General features: G+C 34.8%; 1 protein-coding gene across 4 annotated transcripts in view; it reads left to right on the plus strand.

The window, feature by feature from the left end:
* The window catches only part of Elp4 (elongator acetyltransferase complex subunit 4), a 205347-nt gene that overhangs the window by 92086 nt on the left and 93505 nt on the right, over positions 1–19756 (plus strand). The window contains exon 10 of one of the 4 annotated variants that reach the window (XM_027422317.2): positions 10845–11268. The exons of the other annotated variants lie outside the window; for them this stretch is intronic. Within the exon in view, the coding sequence (XP_027278118.1) occupies positions 10845–10871 (27 nt within the window). The 3' untranslated portion in view covers positions 10872–11268. Of the gene's footprint in view, positions 1–10844; positions 11269–19756 lie in introns of those variants that run through there. 4 annotated transcript variants of the gene reach the window in all.

A 19756-nucleotide genomic window follows, 5' to 3' on the forward strand; every position in this document is an offset into this window, starting at 1 on the left:
CACATATAAAAGCCAGATGTGGCCAAGCACACCTATAACCCTAACACTGGGAGGGCAGAGACAGATGGATCCCAGAGGTTCACTGGCTGGCCTGTCTTGCCAAAAGTGAGAGCTCCAGGTTCATTGAGTGACCTTGTCTCAAAACATAAGGAGGCAAAGAAATAGAAGAAAATGTCTGTTACCACCTGGGCTTCACATGTCCACACAAGGTAAATATACCTCCAAGTGTATGCCCACTCACACGCACAAGTTCATTCTCTGTCTCTGTCTCTCTCTGTCTGTCTCTCTCTCTCTCTTTCACACACACACACACACCAAAAATTGACACTTTGAAACAGTAAAATGTAATTTTTGTATGTTCACATTTTAAATGTACTATACTCATTTTCACTTAATTCTTTAGTCATAAAGGCATATAGCAGTGTCACAGATTCTCAGAATCTCTAAAAGTTGGTTTAATTATATATATATATATATATATATTATATATATATATTATATTAACTATATGTATTTTACATTTCCATAGTGAACCTATCAAAAGTGCATACCACCTTAAAGGGAACACAGTTGTGAGACTCTGTCTAATCCTATTTCTTCCAACTTTGGAATCTTAATTAGAAGAGATTGGGGGGGGGACATCATTTAACTAAATTATTGTCGTGAATCTGTAGCAAAAGGTATAATCCTCAATTGGGCCAATTAGTGAACCCCATAGTTAGCTGTGCTGCAGTGAGCAATTTGATTAGATCTGACACCGTCCTAGTTCCCACTGTTGTTTTGCCAGGTATGATGGTCAGACTTCAAAGAGCCAGAGGCATCAGCAGGGCAAGGTTTGGAGGCCAGCTTAGGTCCGGTAGTTAATCTCTCTGCTAAAACCACAGCAGCTCTCACACAAAACAAGCTTACACGACACAATCATGCGGTAGTAAAGTTAGAGTTGAGTCATGCCAATTTGCCTTTGATTTTTTGATGATTGACCAAAGATGGCTACATGATTAGACATATGCTAAAAGCACACTGATTAGATAATTTCTCAAAATATTTGAAGTGTTTTTTGACTTCCTATATAAATGTTGTGAAAACTTAGTCCTTTTGATCAAACCTTAAGTGAAATGGTGGCTATGTTGAGGAATAATGTTTTTTTTTTTTCCTGGCAGCTTGAATACCAAACTTTTCACTTAGTGTTTCATCTAAGTTTCTTTACATTAATAGTTCCTTGAGGAAAATGTAAAGGGAAATTGTTTCTAAGTGGTAAGCGTTTTAAAAATCTATTAAGCATGTTGAAGGGGAAAAAAAAACATTTTTCCCTTAGTTATTTATGTTCGCTGACAATTTTTCTGAAATTTCCTTATAATTATTTTCCACTTATATGTTAAGTAAAGTGCCCTTTCTAGGATGAGATTGTGTAAGTGTTCTTTTCTCTGCATTCTGATTTGTTGAAATATTGCAGTAATAGTGACATGTTTCCATTCTGAGAAAAGCCTAAGGCTGCTTTAGTATTATTCCAAATGATTGAAACTGCCATCTTGCTGACTTTCCCTCAGGCAGCATGAAGCCTGTTTGCTTTTGTGTTCATTTCACATGCTTCCTGTGAGTTTGGCTAGCAGAACATTATTGCTTCATTTGGCAAGGCAAAATCAGTTCATGTTTGATTATTAGATGTCTTCAAGTCTCTGTGTGGTTATCAATATCAAGGCTGTTAAATTTATAATTACTCATAGTAAATGAATTCTATTTTTAATGTCTCAAAATATCTTATAGTATCTTTATTGTAAATGAGTTTATATAAAGCTCTTTAATTCATAAATTCAGCCCAGAATCTACTGTTTCATATTGTACCTTGGTTTTGACAGTAGTGGGGATCAAACCCAGGGCCTTGCACATGCTAGGCAAGCAAAATCCCCAGGCCCCTGTGCTATTTCTTATATTTATTCATAACTATATTTTGTGAAAGAAATTCGAGCATGATATACTTGATGATTTCACAAAGCCAAATTCAAATGTTTTAAAGTCTGTTAGCACTCTTCAGGCATGAGTCCATGAAGATCCCCCAGTGCATGTGGTCTATCTCATGAGACCATGCTGGAACAAAGGGTGCTGTCTAAAGCTGCAAAGAGAGAGACAAAAATCTCTTCTCCTTCCTAAAGTTGGCAGGCATGGACAGTTCTGCAAGTGAATTCTGTACTTGGCTCCAGGAAAATTATATTTCAGTACTTTAAGTAAGGAGTTTCTTAAAGCTTCACAGAACTGCTATAGCAGAATTTACCCCGTTTACACAATAGCTTTGAAACACTTCCTCCCACAATGTGTCATTTATGTGTCAGAGGAAGACAGAAAAAGAAAACAAGTGATGGCAAATCACACCTGTCCTATTTCCCTGCCAAGTTGTATTTTTAAATTTCTAGAACACAAGAACATATATTCTCCCAGTGTATCCTCCAGTGTGCCTCAGAAACTCATGCTTAATAAACATGGTTTCTGTGAGCTTGTGGCACAGGGAAGTTTGTCCCCAAACTTTACCAAATTAGCCATTGCCTCAGTATTCTTGCACAGCAAATGTCCAAAGTGTTCAACCTTCCTTTCCTTCCAAGATCTTTTCACATCATTTGACTGTGGCGATAACGAGTTTATTTCCCTCCTTTTCGAACATTCACTGGACCATTGGAAATTGAAGTTATTTGCAAGCATTTAGTTCCTCAATTTACCGCTAAAATCTTAGGTACCCAGAGGTAGGGATATATTCTGTCCTCTTCACAACAAATCCTCAACATACATATTTATTAGTTCCAAAAATATTTGCTTAATGTTAACTATTTTTAAAGTAACTTGGAAACAAAGTTTTAGAAGCACATATTTGATACATTTATTCTAGGCATTGTTTATGCTTTTACATACAGCGTCATATTTAATTGCTACTTTAGCCTCACGGTGCTCTTGAACATGCACTAGTGTACATGTCTTGCTGTAAAAAGATAAAAGATATGGAGAGTTACATAACCTTCCCTAAGCCACACTCCTGTGGTTATTCATAGTAAATCTTGACCTTCTGCCTCCTTGTGCAGAATTACACTGGAAAGCTACCAGGCTTAGGAACTCTGATAATTACAACTAATTTGTTCCAAATTAGTTAACATGTTTTGTATTTTAAGTTTTTCAGAATTATTTTCATATATTATCTTTGGGGTATCAAATACAGAACTTAAATATGATCCAATATAATTAAATTTGACATATTTTGGAATTATATCAAAATAGTTGGTTAAAATACAGAATACAAAAAATGTAGAATTTAGAAATTAGAACCCTTAAAAATTAGTGTTTTGTAGAATAGTTTTCCACAATAAAATATACATGAAATACCAGAAAATATAAAAAGGAAAGAAAAAACAATATTTTCACCATGATTGAATATATAAAATAGCTTACTTTCCATGTGGGAGAAACTAAGATCAATGCAGCCTAATTCCATATCTTTCATTGATTGCTATGGAAAAAGGAATTTTAAGTTGAATGTTAAAATACATGTATTCTCATGTCTGTATATATTATAATGTGTATTTTTTATATTTTTGATGGTTTTTTTTTACTTTTTTTATTTGAATTACAAACAAGATTGAATTACATGACAATTCCAATTCCCTTCTCCCTCCCTTCCTCCCCTACCACCCCCCCAAACTAAAACCCAAGTTCATTTCTTATTGGAGAATTCTTTGACAAGAACTTTGTGCCTGTGTGCCAGAGCTTTACAATGATTGATTATTACGTTGAAAATACACAGTCTTCCTGAAGATGTACACTATACGTTTGGGGCACAGCAGACAAAGACTTTGGAAGAAAAGAGACAGGTTGGTCTGTCACTGCTGCCACTTATAGCCTTTCTCACTTGGGATAAGATAAGTTGCTTACACTCTCTGAACTATAATGTACTCACTGATAAAATAATGGAACTTGACAGTTACAGGTCTATTAAACAATACTGTGACACACTTAACAAGACTTGGTTTTTTGTTTTAAGAAATAACAATTATGATGCTGTATGTAAAAGCATAAACAATGCCTATTATAAATGTATCAAATATGTGCTTCTAAAACCTTGTTTCCAAGTTATCTTTAAGTGTTATCTTTGGAACATCAAATATTATCCTGTGAGATAATTAAGGCATGTGTAAGTCGTGAGTTAATTAAGGATCTACCAAATTCAGTTTTTCAGATCACCAATTTTTAACCTTACCTCTCAAGATTAAGTTCTAGTGAAAGTTTGACTGGTTGTTTATTTAAAGCTACTCTTTCACAAATTTTTCTTGAGGTTATTTTGACACTGTCTTTAAGTAAAATTAAGCAATAAATCCTGTGATGGCAAAATATCTAATATTCCTAAAAATTTTATGCCATTGAAAACTTTGAAGACATTTGCCTTCATTAAGAAAACATGATATTAGTTGGGCTTAATGGGGATTCCTTCAATTGCAGCACTCAGGAGGCAGGCAGATCTCTGTGAATTCAAGGTTTAGATAAACCTTATAATAAAAACTCTTGGTAAAGTTAGAGTTCAGTCATACATATATTGTGCCAGAAACAAGATTTCTATAATTAATGAACTCCATACCCTGATAGCATAGTAAATTAAGACTTAAGGATAAAAGTAAAACTAATGACAAAACATATTTTTATAGTAATTTTAATATATATAAATTTTACATATGAAAGACATTTAAGAGGTAAAGTCATTTTTTAGCTTAAAAGATGAAATTGCAGGTTCTGGAAATTTAGTTCAATGATAGTGTACTTACCTAGCACCCTTAAGACTCATACCCAGAACACCAATTAATGCATCATTTTGTAAGGCTAGACCAATAAAATTTGTTCAGCACCTATTACCTTCTTCTCTCTGTATTTGGACATCCATAAACACAACAACTATGTATGCTTAATTTGACACAATGGGGGAGCAGAAAGAAATGTACGTGTGCTATCATAACCAATAACCAGGAGCTAGAGAAGTGGCTTAGTGTTTAAGAGCTCTGCCTGCTCCTCCAGAGGGCCTAGGTTCCATTCGCAACACCCATGTGGTGGCTCACAACTGTCTGTAACTCCAGTTCCAGAGGATCTACTTCTTCTGGCCTCCATGGGCATCAGGTATGCACATGATATACAGACACACATGCAGACAAATAATAATAAATAAAATAATAACAATAAACAAAATACTCTTTAAAAAAGATTAAATTTCTAATTCATACCAAACAAATTTTTCTAGGTTAAGAAAAATTTACAAGCTGAATATGATGATAAACACTTGTAATTCCAATACACCTGTAATTTAGGAGGTTGTGACAAGAGGGTTATGTTTGAGGGCTAGCCTGAGCTACATAGGGTAACACAAAAATCAGATCAAATAAGGTAGTGTCCCATAGTTTGGGTTTAAAAGTCAAAAACATAACAACAAAGTATCCATTAAAGCCATGTAGACCTGATTGATCTATAAAAATTCTAAGGCTGGCCTTGAAGTGGAATGAGCCCATGTCCATACTGATTTTGATTTTCTCTGCTTGTTATCTGGCTCTTGGTTTCCACTCTGCACTGTTCTGTCTTTGCTGCCACACTTAAATGTAGTGAAAACATCAGGTATTTCTGCAGTTCCTTTTACAAAGTGTTTAAACTTTGAGAACATGTGAGGGTTTTTGGGGCGGGGTATATTAAATGCTACAAACTTAGGTCTGTCTGATTCATATCTTCATGATTTCTTCCTACTTCAATACCTAATTGTGTTGGTGCTCAAAAAATAAATACTGAGAGAATGGATGGATGAGTAAGTGCCCTCCTGACACTTTTCACTATCGCAGTTTCTGCGTAGAATGTGTGTGATGGGCTATATACTAGCACACTTTCCTGGGATAATTAATATACCACTAAGGTTTTGATTAACAAAGCAACTTTCAACACTTAGCAGGTAATATAATGAGTTGTTGTCTGTAAAATGAAGTAGAACTATGCTCCAAATACTAGTAGTAAATGAGGAAAAGGGTTTTAATTAACAATGCATAATTGATATACTTATCTGAATGACTGTTTCATTATGGTCACCTTGATAACTGTGAATTTTATTTGGATGCTTCATCTTGAAAGATTTAGGCATAGTGGTGCACACCTTTAATCTTAGTACTCAGAAGGCAAAGGTAGGCAGATCTCTTCTGAGTTCAAGGCCACACTGGTCTACATAGCAAATTCCAAGCCAGCTAGAGCTGGAGAGAGAATGAGAGAGGGGGGGAGGGGAGGGGGAGAGAGAGAGAGAGAGAGAGAGAGAGAGAGAGAGAGAGAGAGAGAGAGAGAGAGAGAGATTTAATAGTACATTTTTCAAATTCACAAAGGCCATTATGAATTTCCAATTCGGTTCCTTATATGAGCTGCTGGATTTAATCTATATTGTAAAACAAAATGGGAATCATTTGTAATTCCTTCATTTCAAGACCTATGCTTTCCAGCCTACTTTGACCCATTAGTTCCCTGTTGATAAACCTAGTTTTCTGTGGCAAATATGGTCCAATTTTATTGTCTATGTTTTCCTGGCTTATAAAAGAAAAAAATGTAGGTTTGTGGCACTTGTGACATACTGGGTGAGAAGATTATATAAAACAGAATTAGGATATAACATTTTAAATATTCTGCAGTTTTCATGTGCTTTTATGGTAAAGTAACTCATATCACATCTATAATGAGGGAATCTATAACTATCAAAGAATCATCCTGTTGAATGTCTTGGTGCACATGAGGCAGCCAAAGCATAGTTTTAGTTTGGCTACTCAAGAGTTTCCTTTTAGGAAGCCATCCTGATCTGCATAAAAATTTAAATGAGGATAATTATTATAAAAGAAGACTTATAATGTAATTCATAATAAATTGATTCAACCAATGATTTGATTTAAAATAAAAAAGCAGAACATATGTAAAGGTATTTGGAAAATCTGATCTACATATTTCTTCATAATATTGCATTTATCTCAGCTTTATTTTAATGTTCCATGTTTATAACGTTCCTGTTTCCCATTTATTTGAACATTTCTTATGCTTGGCCCTGTGTACAGTGTAAGGGAGGTAAAACCACCTATGCTCCTGTTGCAGCTATGACCCATGGTCCAATTCTAGCCCTACTGTTGTAAACTGTACTGGATGTTATGAGGCCAATTAGTTTTGCCACGATTCTTCTGTCCCACATAATTAAATTAAAATGTGTGTTTTCTGAGGCCAAAAATATTTACTTTCTGGTTATTGTCAGAAAAGTGAAGAATTTCTGTGTTAGTGTTTTAAACAAATTTCACTGAAAGAATTGACAGTTGGAGAATATGATTTGTAGTCTTTAAATTCAGCTCTATTTGAAAATCAGTGAACTCAAAATCCTTCGATTTGTAGTTTGTACTTGTAAAATCAATAGTCTTTTTCAGAAAATACGTACCTTTTCTTAAGCTGAACTACCATGTTGTGAAAATTTTTTAATTTCATAAAAGGTTAGAATTGAAGGAGAGTTGAAAGGCTTAAAGCCAGCTTGCTGTGTGTGTTTTTCTGTGTGATTTTTATGGTACTCACTGTCTTAGAGAGGCTTCAATCCTTCCCAGGGTTATTTAGATACTGAGACAACCTCCCATCCATTAGGCTAATTTTGCTCTCAAGGTACACATAAAGTGCTATTTTTAGACACTACAAATAACTAATATATGACGAACAATTAATGACATTTCTTAAAGGAATTCTTTAAAGCACTAACTTAAAATATCAATCATTTTAAATTCTGAAGTTAAAGAGCATTGTCATAAATTATACATATATACAATTTAAGTATTGATATGGACTATTAATAGCCAGTTTTATTGGCATACATCATACAGATTCCTTTCAGTTATTGAAAATAATAAAAATCAGTATTAAATATAATATTTTATACTCTCATTATAATATATTTAATATGACTTTATCATACAGTGAGTAAAACAAAATGTAGCTTAAATTAAAGTTCTGATACTAGAATATCAAGAGGTATAAGGACATATTTCTAAGAAGCATTCTTTTTATCATCAGAAATACTCAAGCCACTTGTATCTAGGATGAAGAGTCAAATTAAAACAGTAGGCACTATGGATCTAGAACTTTAACTTTCTTTCTGTCTTTTTAACTATAGAAATTTCTTAAAATATTGAAACATCATATTCAGGCTTAAAATGTAATTGTCATTTTGTTAAAAAGTAATATTGGTACTAGTTAGATTATTTTTAAGTTATCACTAATTAAACTTGCGTATTTTAGCATTTTAAACGTTTTAAAATAGGGCATTTTATTTCAATGAAATTGCCTTATGCATTTTTAAGAAGTATGTAAGAACTAGATTGTTAGTATTTGAAATTTATTTTAAAACTAGGCAAAGCAAAACTTCTTTTCAAAGAATAGAAAAGATGATTACATGAAACCACACAAAAAGGACTCAACAGTGTTTTCAGCTTAATAAAAATGTTGTAAAAATACTTGTAAGCTTGAAAATCACACTAGCTATTCTTGTTTCAAATTCTGTTTCATATATTGTTCTGTATGATTTTATAATAAACAGATTACTCCTTGAACAGGAATTAAGAATAAAGCTGCCAGGAAGGGGTTTTGTTGTCAGAGTAGTTCCCGCCTCATGTTTTGTAAGAGATTTCATGGTCCCATTGTAAAGAGTAGATGATTTAAAACGTGTTCCCAAGATAAACTTTCCCATTGTCATTAATGAGGATGGATAATACTGAGTGACAAGTGCATTAGGAATGACACAGAAAGAGCTGTTAGATTTGTCAGAGCGTATCACTTCAGGCACTGACACTTGAGGACATTCCTTTTGAGAATATGGGGGGGCGCTGATTTAAAGATAGCAAAGTTTGTGTTTGCTAATAGAATAATGTGTTTTATCATTTCTAAGTGTATGCCTTTTCAGTGCTTAGAAGATATCTGAGACATTACTTGGATTTAGTTAAACCAGTCTATATTTGAAGTTCTTGCTTTTATCCTGATTTCCTATGAAAGTCATCGAACTACACAAGATTTTAGTGTGTTTAAATATTCTAGCAAATTAAGTTTTCACTTTTAAAAAGTTATTTTGGGGCTATTTAACTAAAAGAAGAACACTAGAATGATACAATTTTTTAAATGTTGCTGCCTTATTCCCATTTATAAAAGGACATTCTTTATTCTGAGTTATATTGAAAATGAAAATTTTGAGTAAGAAAGTGTGTGTGTGAATCTAAGTTGCTTCTCCATAAATACATTGCTATATAGAAGTATTTTAATCAGTGGTAATATTTCTAATTATAGTGATAATACTGTTAATAGCATGTGACTTTGCTGGTACTTAGAAGTAATTATCAACTATAAGATGCTTCTCAGTTTTGATTTTGATTATACAATTAGACATTTTTTCTTTGATTCATCTTTCTTGCTGCCAACCAAATTTTGTCTCAGTGCACCTTTTGACAGTAATAATGACTGAGCCTTTGTTTGGGTTCAAGATTTCCCAAGCGGCAGTTTAGTGCTAGGGTAAACTATCTATCATGATTGCATAACGCCAGTGTGTCCCAAGCAAACAACTCTATGACTGAAATTATACTTGACAGTATACCTCTTCTTGATGAGCCTGAGGTGAACATAGCTGCTGACTGTCCCTGGGAGAACATAGTGACTACTCCATATGCTAGGACTCCTATTTGTGACACAGGACCTGAGCTCTAGTTTTTCTACATTTTAATAGCATTATTCCACAAGAGTGTGTGGTAGGCACTTTCAGCCACTGTAAATACTGCCATATAAGTTTCACTGTGAACTTTAAAACTATATTCATTGTTTAAGATATCTGTGCTTCCTAAAATGTCTTAATTATTCCTCACATTTATCAAGTATGAGTGGTTTCCTATTAGTATTTGAGTCTTAAAAGATTTTATTGGTTCATCAACTTCTCAAGGTCACTCTTTCTGTTTCGTTGGTTGGCTGGATTTTAATGGTTTTGAGACATAATATCACTATATAGTCCAAACTTGCCTGAAACCCCATGGTGAACCTCCTCCAGCTCCCCACAGACTGGGATTAGAACTGCCAAAACTGGTTTTCAGTATTTGTATATTGTGAAAACATTTCTCAGAAAATTTTTCTTATTATTTGCTTAAAGCTATTTTTCAGAATAAGTTTGAAATTCGTTAAAGATTTCAAAATAGTTTTGAAGATAATAAATTGAATGCTTTACAAAAAAATAACGTTTTATGGTTCCATATATAGACTTAATTATCCTTTTTTTTTTCTACTATTGGTAAATGAAGTCTGGGTCCGATGTATATAGATTGGGAGTGGAAAATTAAGGTTAAATAAAGGTATTTGAATTTTAAAGTATTTTTTAAATCATGCATAAGTAAATTTTTTTATAAAATAGAGTCTGGGCTGGGGAATGGCTTGGTAGTTAAGAGCATTTGTTGCTCTTGCAGAAGACACAGTTCAGTTCCCTACACCCACATGGTGGCTTTACAACTGCATATAACTCCAATTCCAGGGGATCCAGTACCTTCCCTCTTCTGGATTCATGGATACCAGACATACATGTATATACAAAAAATATCCACAGGCATTTTTTAAATAAAATATATTTTAATTGTCCTACATATTTGATATCCATTTGCCTGGAAAGTTTGTCTCACTGAGTTCTATTAGGTCATTAGAGCAGGTAGTTAATCAGTCTGTTCCTACTTTTCCCGTATTTCGTGTGTGTGCCTGCATGTTCAAGTCAGAGATCAGTATCGATGTCTTGCTCTTTCTCTCCATTTTATTTCATGAGACAGTTTCTCACTGAAGCTGCAGCACACTGACTCAGAGCAACACTGGCTGCCAGCAAGCCCCAGGGATCCTCCTATCTCCACCTCCCCAGCACTGGGATTACAGGTGCATGCTGCCATGCCTGACCTTTATGTGGGTGCTGGGGGTCAAACCCAAGTCATCATGCATGCCAAGCACTTTACTGACCAAACCATCTCCCCACCCACCCTTTATTTTAAAAACTTATTCTCTAAGAATGATTTTATTTTAGTGCAGACAATAGTCTATATAATCCTAGGGATTAGTTGGTAGTATAATTCTAATAATTCTACTCAATTTTTCTAAAGCAGCTCCTGTTAAATCATCATCAAAGGTATTTGTAAATTAATGTTGTATTAATACAGAGACAGTTATTTAGTCAATATTGTTATTAAAACACCTTTTAATTTATTTTTGGTTATATATGTGTGTGTTTCATCCATAAAGGCCAGAAGAGTGCATTAGAACTGGAATCAAGGCAGTTGTGAGGCGCTGAATCTCGATGCTGGGAACTGAACTCAAGTTCTCTGAAACATAGGAATTGTTCTTAACCCATTGAGCCATCTCTTCAACCCTAACTAAAATACTTACATTGTTGGGTGTAATGTAAATTATTTTTTAGCAAATAAGTTTATTCTCTGGTCCTCCTCCCCTTTCAGTGTCTTTAATAAGGTGGTCTGAGGAGCAGGCAGAAATGACAGGCAAGTGATGGACATGGCAGTACTTCTTAAGTCCTACTCAGTAATTTATCAGTCATGTTCCAGCAGCTGGATCTTGCTGGGGTCAAAACAGTCTAATTCCATGATGGGGAGGCCATGGCTTGTTGCGTTTTGAAAGCCTCTCAGCTTCCGAGCAGACCCATTTTTGCATCCTGTAGTCAGGCAGATAAATAGCAGAAATGGTACTAAAGACCAGGATGACTGAAAAACTAAAGAAGGTGGCTTACATATTCTAGACATCCACCACAGGGCCCTTGTTGTAACTGTGATGGTCTGGGTTCTTCACATAGACATTTTCAACCTCAGGTTCTGGGTTCTCCTGCCCACATGTGGTTGATTCTCACCTCACATTGCTACTGCAACTGGAAGGCAGTGAACCCACCCACAAACTTAACACCTGCATCCAGTTCAGATTTGCTGTAGGGTCTTGGGAGTGGGGTAGGAAATGACCAGTTATTGTTTTATATATTTTATCTTAACTAATAAAATAGATACCAGTGAGTCATATGAAATTTCAGTCACATCACCTAAGATAAATATCTTGAGGAATGTCATCAAAATACATTATTATGTATTTCCACATTTTTCTCAATAATTTTCTTAATTGTGTGGCTTCTACCAGTGAGTTCCATACTATTATACAGTAGCATGTGTTTGTATAGGAGTACTTAAAACTATATGTGTATCTATATACATATGTTTTCTGTATCCCAAAAACAATAGAATGAAAAACCTAACTTGCGCACTGATTTGTGTTCTGCAGTCTTAATTTCATGCTAATTCTTTTTACTTAGGCAGTAAAATCTGTGATCCATTCATCTGATCTACCCAGTTACTCCTCCCATCTAATTACATGATCCTTAGTGTACTTTTTTGTTATAGAATGCATCCACAACATTTTTTAATAAAATCCTCTCATTTTTCCCACAAGCATCTATTTTCTAATCAGAACAGTGGATATTACATCGTTTTACAGTAAATAGCCCAAAAATTTAATGATAATTATTGAAGTTATAATCCAAAAAAGTAATTGCTTCATAGTTTAAAAAAATGGTTTACATTAAGCTTAGAAAACAAGCAAATTGTAATGATATGTTAGGTAATATAAATACTGCTTTTGATATTCATTTTAATAGAAACTTTTATAGCACACACTCTTTATTATATGTAAATTATTATGCATAATGCATCATGAGCCCTACTAAAAACTGTAACAAAAAAGCAAGAAGGTCTTACCCACTAGTAATCAAGTTATATGAAGTCATCCTGAAAAACACCTGTTTCGTCACATGCAGTACATTCATTGTCTTCAGACCTTTCTTAACCAAGATGATTGGCAACGCTCATCACATGTCTGCTCTGTGCATAGATAAGAAATAAATCTTCCTGCTACAATTTAAAATATCTCTTTTTCCTTGCTTTTCATATCAGGGTGGAATTTCCATTAGTACCATTTGTGTATCTGTCTGTCTGTGTGTTGGTTTGTCCATCTGTCTTCCTGTCTTTAAGAGCACCATGGAGACATGTGTAAGAAATCTGTGAGCTTTTTAATATCCTGGCCTAAGAGGAAATAATAAAAAATGTTATTTTATGTATGTCCTAGGTCATTTGAAACTTTGGGGGCTGATCATGTGAGAGCTAAAGAAACAGTAAATGCTCATTGATTTGTTCAGTAAGGAACTAGAAGATATTTTAGTTGAAATTTTAATGTGGCCCAATGCATTTCTATGTCCTTAAAATCTGGTCTCTGCACACTCTCTAGCCTCTTGGTTTGGCTTGAACTTCTAGTTGCAGCTTACTGTCTCATCTGCGTTACTCCCAGCAGCTCATTCCTGCAACATTGACAGGTGTTTTCTAAGTGCCAGAAACACTGCCATTTGCTGCTTGTATCTTTGCTAGGTCTATCTTATTGTGAGTTTAGTCTTTAACTTTGATGTCACTTCCTCTCACACTGTCATTCCTTATTCTTGAAGACTAGGTTAGGTAGACTACTTCTATGCTCCCACACTACCAAACAGCACTATCGTATTTTCTTTACCCCATGATGTCACACTATAAGCCAGTGACAGAAAGTGTTGGTTTCCTTGCTCATTGATGCACCATAGCAGCTGATAAAATATATAATGGGTGTTCTGAAAATATGCTGTGAATTACTGGGAGAAATAGTAGTATTTATAACTCTGATAAATACCTGTAAACTTCTTTAATCATCTCTACATATGGATCAGGGCTATCTGTCCTGTGGGGAAGAGCATTAATAATCAGCCCTCCAAGCCCTAGCTAACCTGTTTACATTTTCTCTACTTGCCACACACTTTCATATCATTAAGGTTTTTGTTTTGGGGTGTTTTGTTTTATTTTTTGTTGTTTTTGTTTGTTTGTTTGTTTTGTTTTATGAGATAGGGTTTCTCTGTGTAGCTTTGGAGCCTGTCCTGGAAGTCCCTCTGTAGACCAGGCTGGCCTTGAACTCACAGAAATCCACCTGCCTCTGCCTCCTGGGTGCTGGAATTAGAGGCATATCCCACCACACCTGGCTTAAGGATTTATACCTATTCTTAGAATACTCCCCCATGTTAACCTGGATTTTAAAAAAATAACATCTAGCTCAATCCTTCTTTCTTAGCAAAGACTTTCTGTCTCCTTTTCCATCCTATCACCCTCCCTGGAAATATATTGACTTCCTTCTAAATCTCTGAAAATAGGCAAAGTTACTTTGTTAATGAAAAAAGGTATATTATTTGATGCATTAAAACACTATTAGATAATTTTACTTAAAAATTAAAGGCTTCATATATAAAGATCCACCCTACATTCTATACCTACCAAACTTTGTGTCCTCATCTTTTTTTTTTAACCCATCCAGTCCAAATTAATGTTTGTTATATACTTTGAGGTATATGGCTATCCACTGGAAGCATATGAACTACCAGGAACTACACATTAAAGAAAACTAACTCTTTCCCTCCACGCAGCTATCAGTTACCAATAGCACCTCAGGCAGGGGTGTTACTTCATCACCACCTCCTTCTGCTATGCTGGGGTTTTGTTGGCTTGAGCTTGCCCGGGTTTTGTGGATTCTGTAAAAACTGCTGAGTGCGTATGTGTAACTTCTCTTTAGTGATGAGAAAACACTCATTCATTGTAGTCATTTACTAGCTCTGACTCCTACAGCCTTTCTGCCCACCTTTTCCAGAGCAGTCCCTGAGTCTTGGGAGGAGGGTGTGTGATATAGATGTCCTATTCAGAGCTAAGAACTCTTCAGTGTCTTGTTCTCTGCACCTTGACCAGTTGTGGGTTGCTATGTTAATAGCCATCTACTACAAAAAGAAGTGTTTCTGATGACGTCTGAGGGGTGCACTACTCTAGTTTATATTCTCTCTTCCTCTTGCCACTATAACATGTGATGGAAATTCTGTGTGCATCCCAATCAGAATGACTAATAAAGGCCAAAGCCACTGGGTATTTTCAATGCATCCTTCAAATAGAGGGGAGGTGCCAAGTTGATAACATCTCAATACCATTAGCTAGTAATATCCCAGGAGCTTACATATTCATTGTTCCTAGTCAATAGGCATGTATATCTATTATCACTATGTGAAACATAATTGATTAAAGTTCAGTTTGTACAATCTTGTGTCCCTGCTATCTCTCTCCATTCCTTTACAAAACTTGAAAATGCTCTATAGCTCAGAGAAAGGTATCTCTCCCTCTAGTTGTTCCAGAGTGCACTTCATTGTTTTCTAAATAGGAGACTTTTAAGAGTGACAATTTGATGCTCCAGACACCAAAGACAGGACAAAAATGTTACAATGTGATTTTTTTTTTCTCCAGGACACTCCTCAACAATGCAAAATAAAGAATTAATGCACAGAGCCTTTTTCTTTTTCCACAGTGCCAAAGTCATAGTTGTTGTATTTGCCTATCATTTTAGCATTAAAATATCCATTTATATAATTTATAAAACAGTAATTTTTATCTTCCAAGTTTATTCATAAAATATTTCAAGGTTATTTTTTCCAAACAAGAGGGAATTACAGTTCTTACTTTTATAACCCTTAGCTATTTTAATCTGAGATTTATTACCTGAATTCATATGCAATGTGTTTATCACTTAGGAAACATTAAGAAAATGGGTTGGTAATTTTGTGTAATGCTATAATTATATCTTTCATCAAGATAATTATCTAAAAGTAAATAAAGGTAGAGCTAAGATAATACCTAATTTAGGATGCTGTTCAACTGTATAATGCTTATAATTAAAGATTTCAGGTAGAAAGTAAAGGGCCTTCATTCCCCTTATACATCAGCCTGATTTTCAAAATAAAACCATAAAAGTTAGCTGAATGGTTCTTTGCTTACACATTTGCATATTGAATCACACTGCCTACAGGATATAAATACTAAAAGAACTTGTTAATATGTCTTTAAGCTAGTGCATACTAGCTTAAAGATGAATTTTGTCTCATGTAAGCTTAAAGGCAGAAATTATTTAACTTGTGTGTTGCTGTTAGAAAGTATTTTAAGGTTTACACTGAGAAGTATGCAATTATTAATGCCATATCACTTAAACCATTTTAAGAAAATATCACTTAATTATTAGCCATTAAAACTAAGCTATCATACGTTATAGTTGCACGGATTTAAGGTATCAAAGAAAATAAGTTTAGACATGAATAATGTTAGCCACCACTTTCCTATTTTCTTCCAGTGGGACTAGAAGGTACACTACAAATCCTAGCCTAAGCTTGCCAGTAATAACCCTCACACATACTAATGTTTAGATGCAGGTGAATGAATATCCTAAAATATGTACTCACAACAGCCTTTCTGATGGCATCATGAGCTCCCTGGTGATTGATAGCCACAGCACCTCAAGATAGCAGAGTGACTGTGGAAAACACCTTCTCCCCCAACTGCACTGAAATTTTAAGTTTAAATTAAATTCTAAATTTAATTTAACCTATGACTTATGGGTTAGTGGCAGTCATGTAAAATAGCCCTGCCAGCTCTGGGGCTGCTGCAGACCTGCCACTCCTACCAAAGAACTGTGTTTTAAACAAGAATTGGCATTTAGCTGTGTTCTTTCTGTTCATTTTGGTTTTGTAGGAAAAGCATTCTAAGTTATGTAGAGGGCAAGAGAACTGTAAAGCCTACTCTTCAGCCCTGATTTATCATACACATAAGAAAACATCTCGACTCCTTCTTGAAATACAAACATGGCCTGCCTTTACCAGCATGTTTGTTTGGAGACTGCTCTAAGAAGTCTGTGGAGTGGAGCTTGCAAACTATTCTCTGCCAATGGCTTCTAGTGTAGGAGGCTCTGAGGATTGTTCAGATCATTCGTTTAGATTGAGTTGTATCAAACTATCCTTTTTAAAGCATCATTTGGGGCTTAGTTTTTTTATTTGGTTTATTTATTTTATCAATTTATATCTATGAGTATTTGGCCTACCTGTATACATGTGCACCACATGTATGCCTGGTGCCTTCAAAGGTCAGAAGGCTTCAGATCTCCTCGGACTGAATTCATAGACACTTATGAGCTGCCATGTGGATGCTGGGAATTGGACCCAGGTCCTCTGCAGGAGCAACAAGTGTTCTTAACTACTGAGCCAATACTCCAGCCCTGGGGCTTGTATTTAGTTGAAAGAGGATTTTTGTAATGATGACATTTGTTAAAATGCTATTTATTTTTAGAATTGTTAAAAACCTACATATAACTTCATTTTTATTAAGCTTAGGTGGATTGGAAATAATAATATAATTCACCCAAATGGTTTTTATATGAACTAAGAATATTATTGGAAGTTGAAGTATGAAGAAGTAATCTGGAAATTAATAAAATTCTCAAGACATGTCAGTAGTTTTTTGTTGTGATATATATGAAATGAGAAAGAGAGAAGGACTGACTCTTATTGTGTATGCAATGTATCCCTGGCTAACCTAGAAATCATAGAGATCAGCCTGCCACTTCCTATACCTCCCTAGTGCTGGGATTAAAGGTATAAACTACCATGACCAGCATTTGTTATTATATTTTCACTGCAAAATGCTGATCTCATTATACATACACATACTCATCCTCACCAGTTATAAATTATAATTTTTTTATTTTTAATCCATAAGTATAAGTAAGATTTTATTCAATTCAAACAGGAGTGTCATTAAAGGTCCCAAAGCATAACAGAATGTTTAAGTCAACAAATTACAGTGGTAGTAGAAAAATGGTGTGTGTGTGTGTGTGTGTGTGTGTGTGTGTGTGTGTGTGTGTGTGTATGTGTGTATTAAATTTTAGACTTTCGAACTTGATTGTATGTGTAGTTGAGAGGATGAGGCGCATTCGTAGAGTGAGTGTTAGCATGTCTAGGGCCCCCAGAATCAATCTCAGACACCAACAAAAGAGAAAAAAAGAAAGAAAGAAAGAAAGAAAGAAAGAAAGAAAGAAAGAAAGAAAGAGGGAGGGAGGGAGGGAGGGAGGGAGGGGGAGGGAGGAGGGAGGGAGGGAGGGAGGGAGGGAGGGAGGAAGGAAGGAGAAATGGGAGAAAAAGCTAATTTTTATGTGACATAGGAAATATTACTCATAATAAGATTAAGTATAAACACCAAAAATGCTTTGTACTGTCTCCTATACAGAAGTATGTGCTAAAATTCTTGATATCCTTTAGCTATTTATCTAATGACATGGTAATTGGGTTACTTTATGCTGTTGAGTGATTCAGAAAAAAATTTTCTAGGGATCTTTCATTATACTATTTGGGTTGATTCATATACTACTGCCCATTTTCAAGAACCTCTTACTTTTTAAACTACAACTCACTTTTTAAAGTTGCCTTGAACCACTACAAGTGTTATATGTTTCCAAAATGAGATCTTTTATTCCATGTGGCTAATACTATTAGAAATTCATCAGTCTATTTGCTGCATTGGAAAGAAATTCAAGCCCCTGCAGTTGCTTTTTAATAAAAAGGAACAAGAAGACAAGATCTATGTAGAAACTCTTAAAAATGGCATTTTAATGGCACACCGAGAATGATGATAATAACTCTTTGGGTCACTTTTGACAATATAAAGTTATAGTACATTTTATTTAAGAAAGGATTCACATCAGAACACTGAAGACACATTCTTTACTTATTGAATATGAAAAAATTATGAATTGTATGTTAAATTGCTTGCACACTCTTGCTGTCTCAATAGGAAACCTTTCAATGTGTTGCTCTCAATTATCACTATGTCTTTATCTGACACATTTCCTTTAATAAAAGGTAGAAAATAAGGAGACATATGTTTCTAAGAAGAAGTCTATATTATGAGTATATTTGGAAAGTCATGCCAAAACACTTGATATGGGAGAAAAACTCTTATTTATAAAACTACTAGTATAATTATGATTTTAGTTTGACCTATCAGCTAGTTTTGTTTTCACCTTACCAGTAATAAATTTTAGTATTAGAAGCAAATGAAAGTAAAGCCTTTTGCATGAAGGAAAAATCAACACTGTCAACTAGAAGAGTCAAGGCCTAAAGCTTGAGAGAGAGAGCTCGGTAGTTAAGGGCACTTACTGTTATGCAGTAGATTTGGGTTTGGGTTTGGTTCCCAGCATCCATGACAGGAGAATCCAGTGCACCCGCACTCAAGTGGTGCCCATAAACTCCAGCAGTAAATCTAAATTTAAAAAAAAAAAAAAAAAAAAAAGCTCTTTTAAAAGAATATGGGCCAGAAAGGTTAAATGAACAGAGTTCTTAACACTCAGTCTCTTGAGAAGATAATGTAATTAAAATGACTAGCACACTTCATGTTTTTAATATATTGAAGTAAGCATGATGGCACATGCCTATATTTCTAAATCTAGGAAGATAGGAACACGATCATCTAGGTTCAAGGTCATCTTGGCTGAATGAGACCCTGCATCAGAAAACAAAACTGAACTAACAAATACTCCTATTTATAAACCTTTAAAATGTTCAAGTGGGCACTCTGGGAAATGTACATTATCCATGATTTCGGTCCTTAATTCCTAGGCCAATTTTGCAGGAGTTATAACACAAGTCCTTCAGCTTTCAAAACTTTACAGCTATATACTCCTTTTTGTGTTTTCATAGGATGCCCCCTCCCATTTCTTATAATAAGATCACTATTTACCCAGCATTCACTCTTAACAGAAAAGCATTTTAACTATT

Source organism: Cricetulus griseus, chromosome 6, assembly GCF_003668045.3.
Source record: "Cricetulus griseus strain 17A/GY chromosome 6, alternate assembly CriGri-PICRH-1.0, whole genome shotgun sequence".
Taxonomy (NCBI): Eukaryota; Metazoa; Chordata; class Mammalia; order Rodentia; family Cricetidae; genus Cricetulus; species Cricetulus griseus.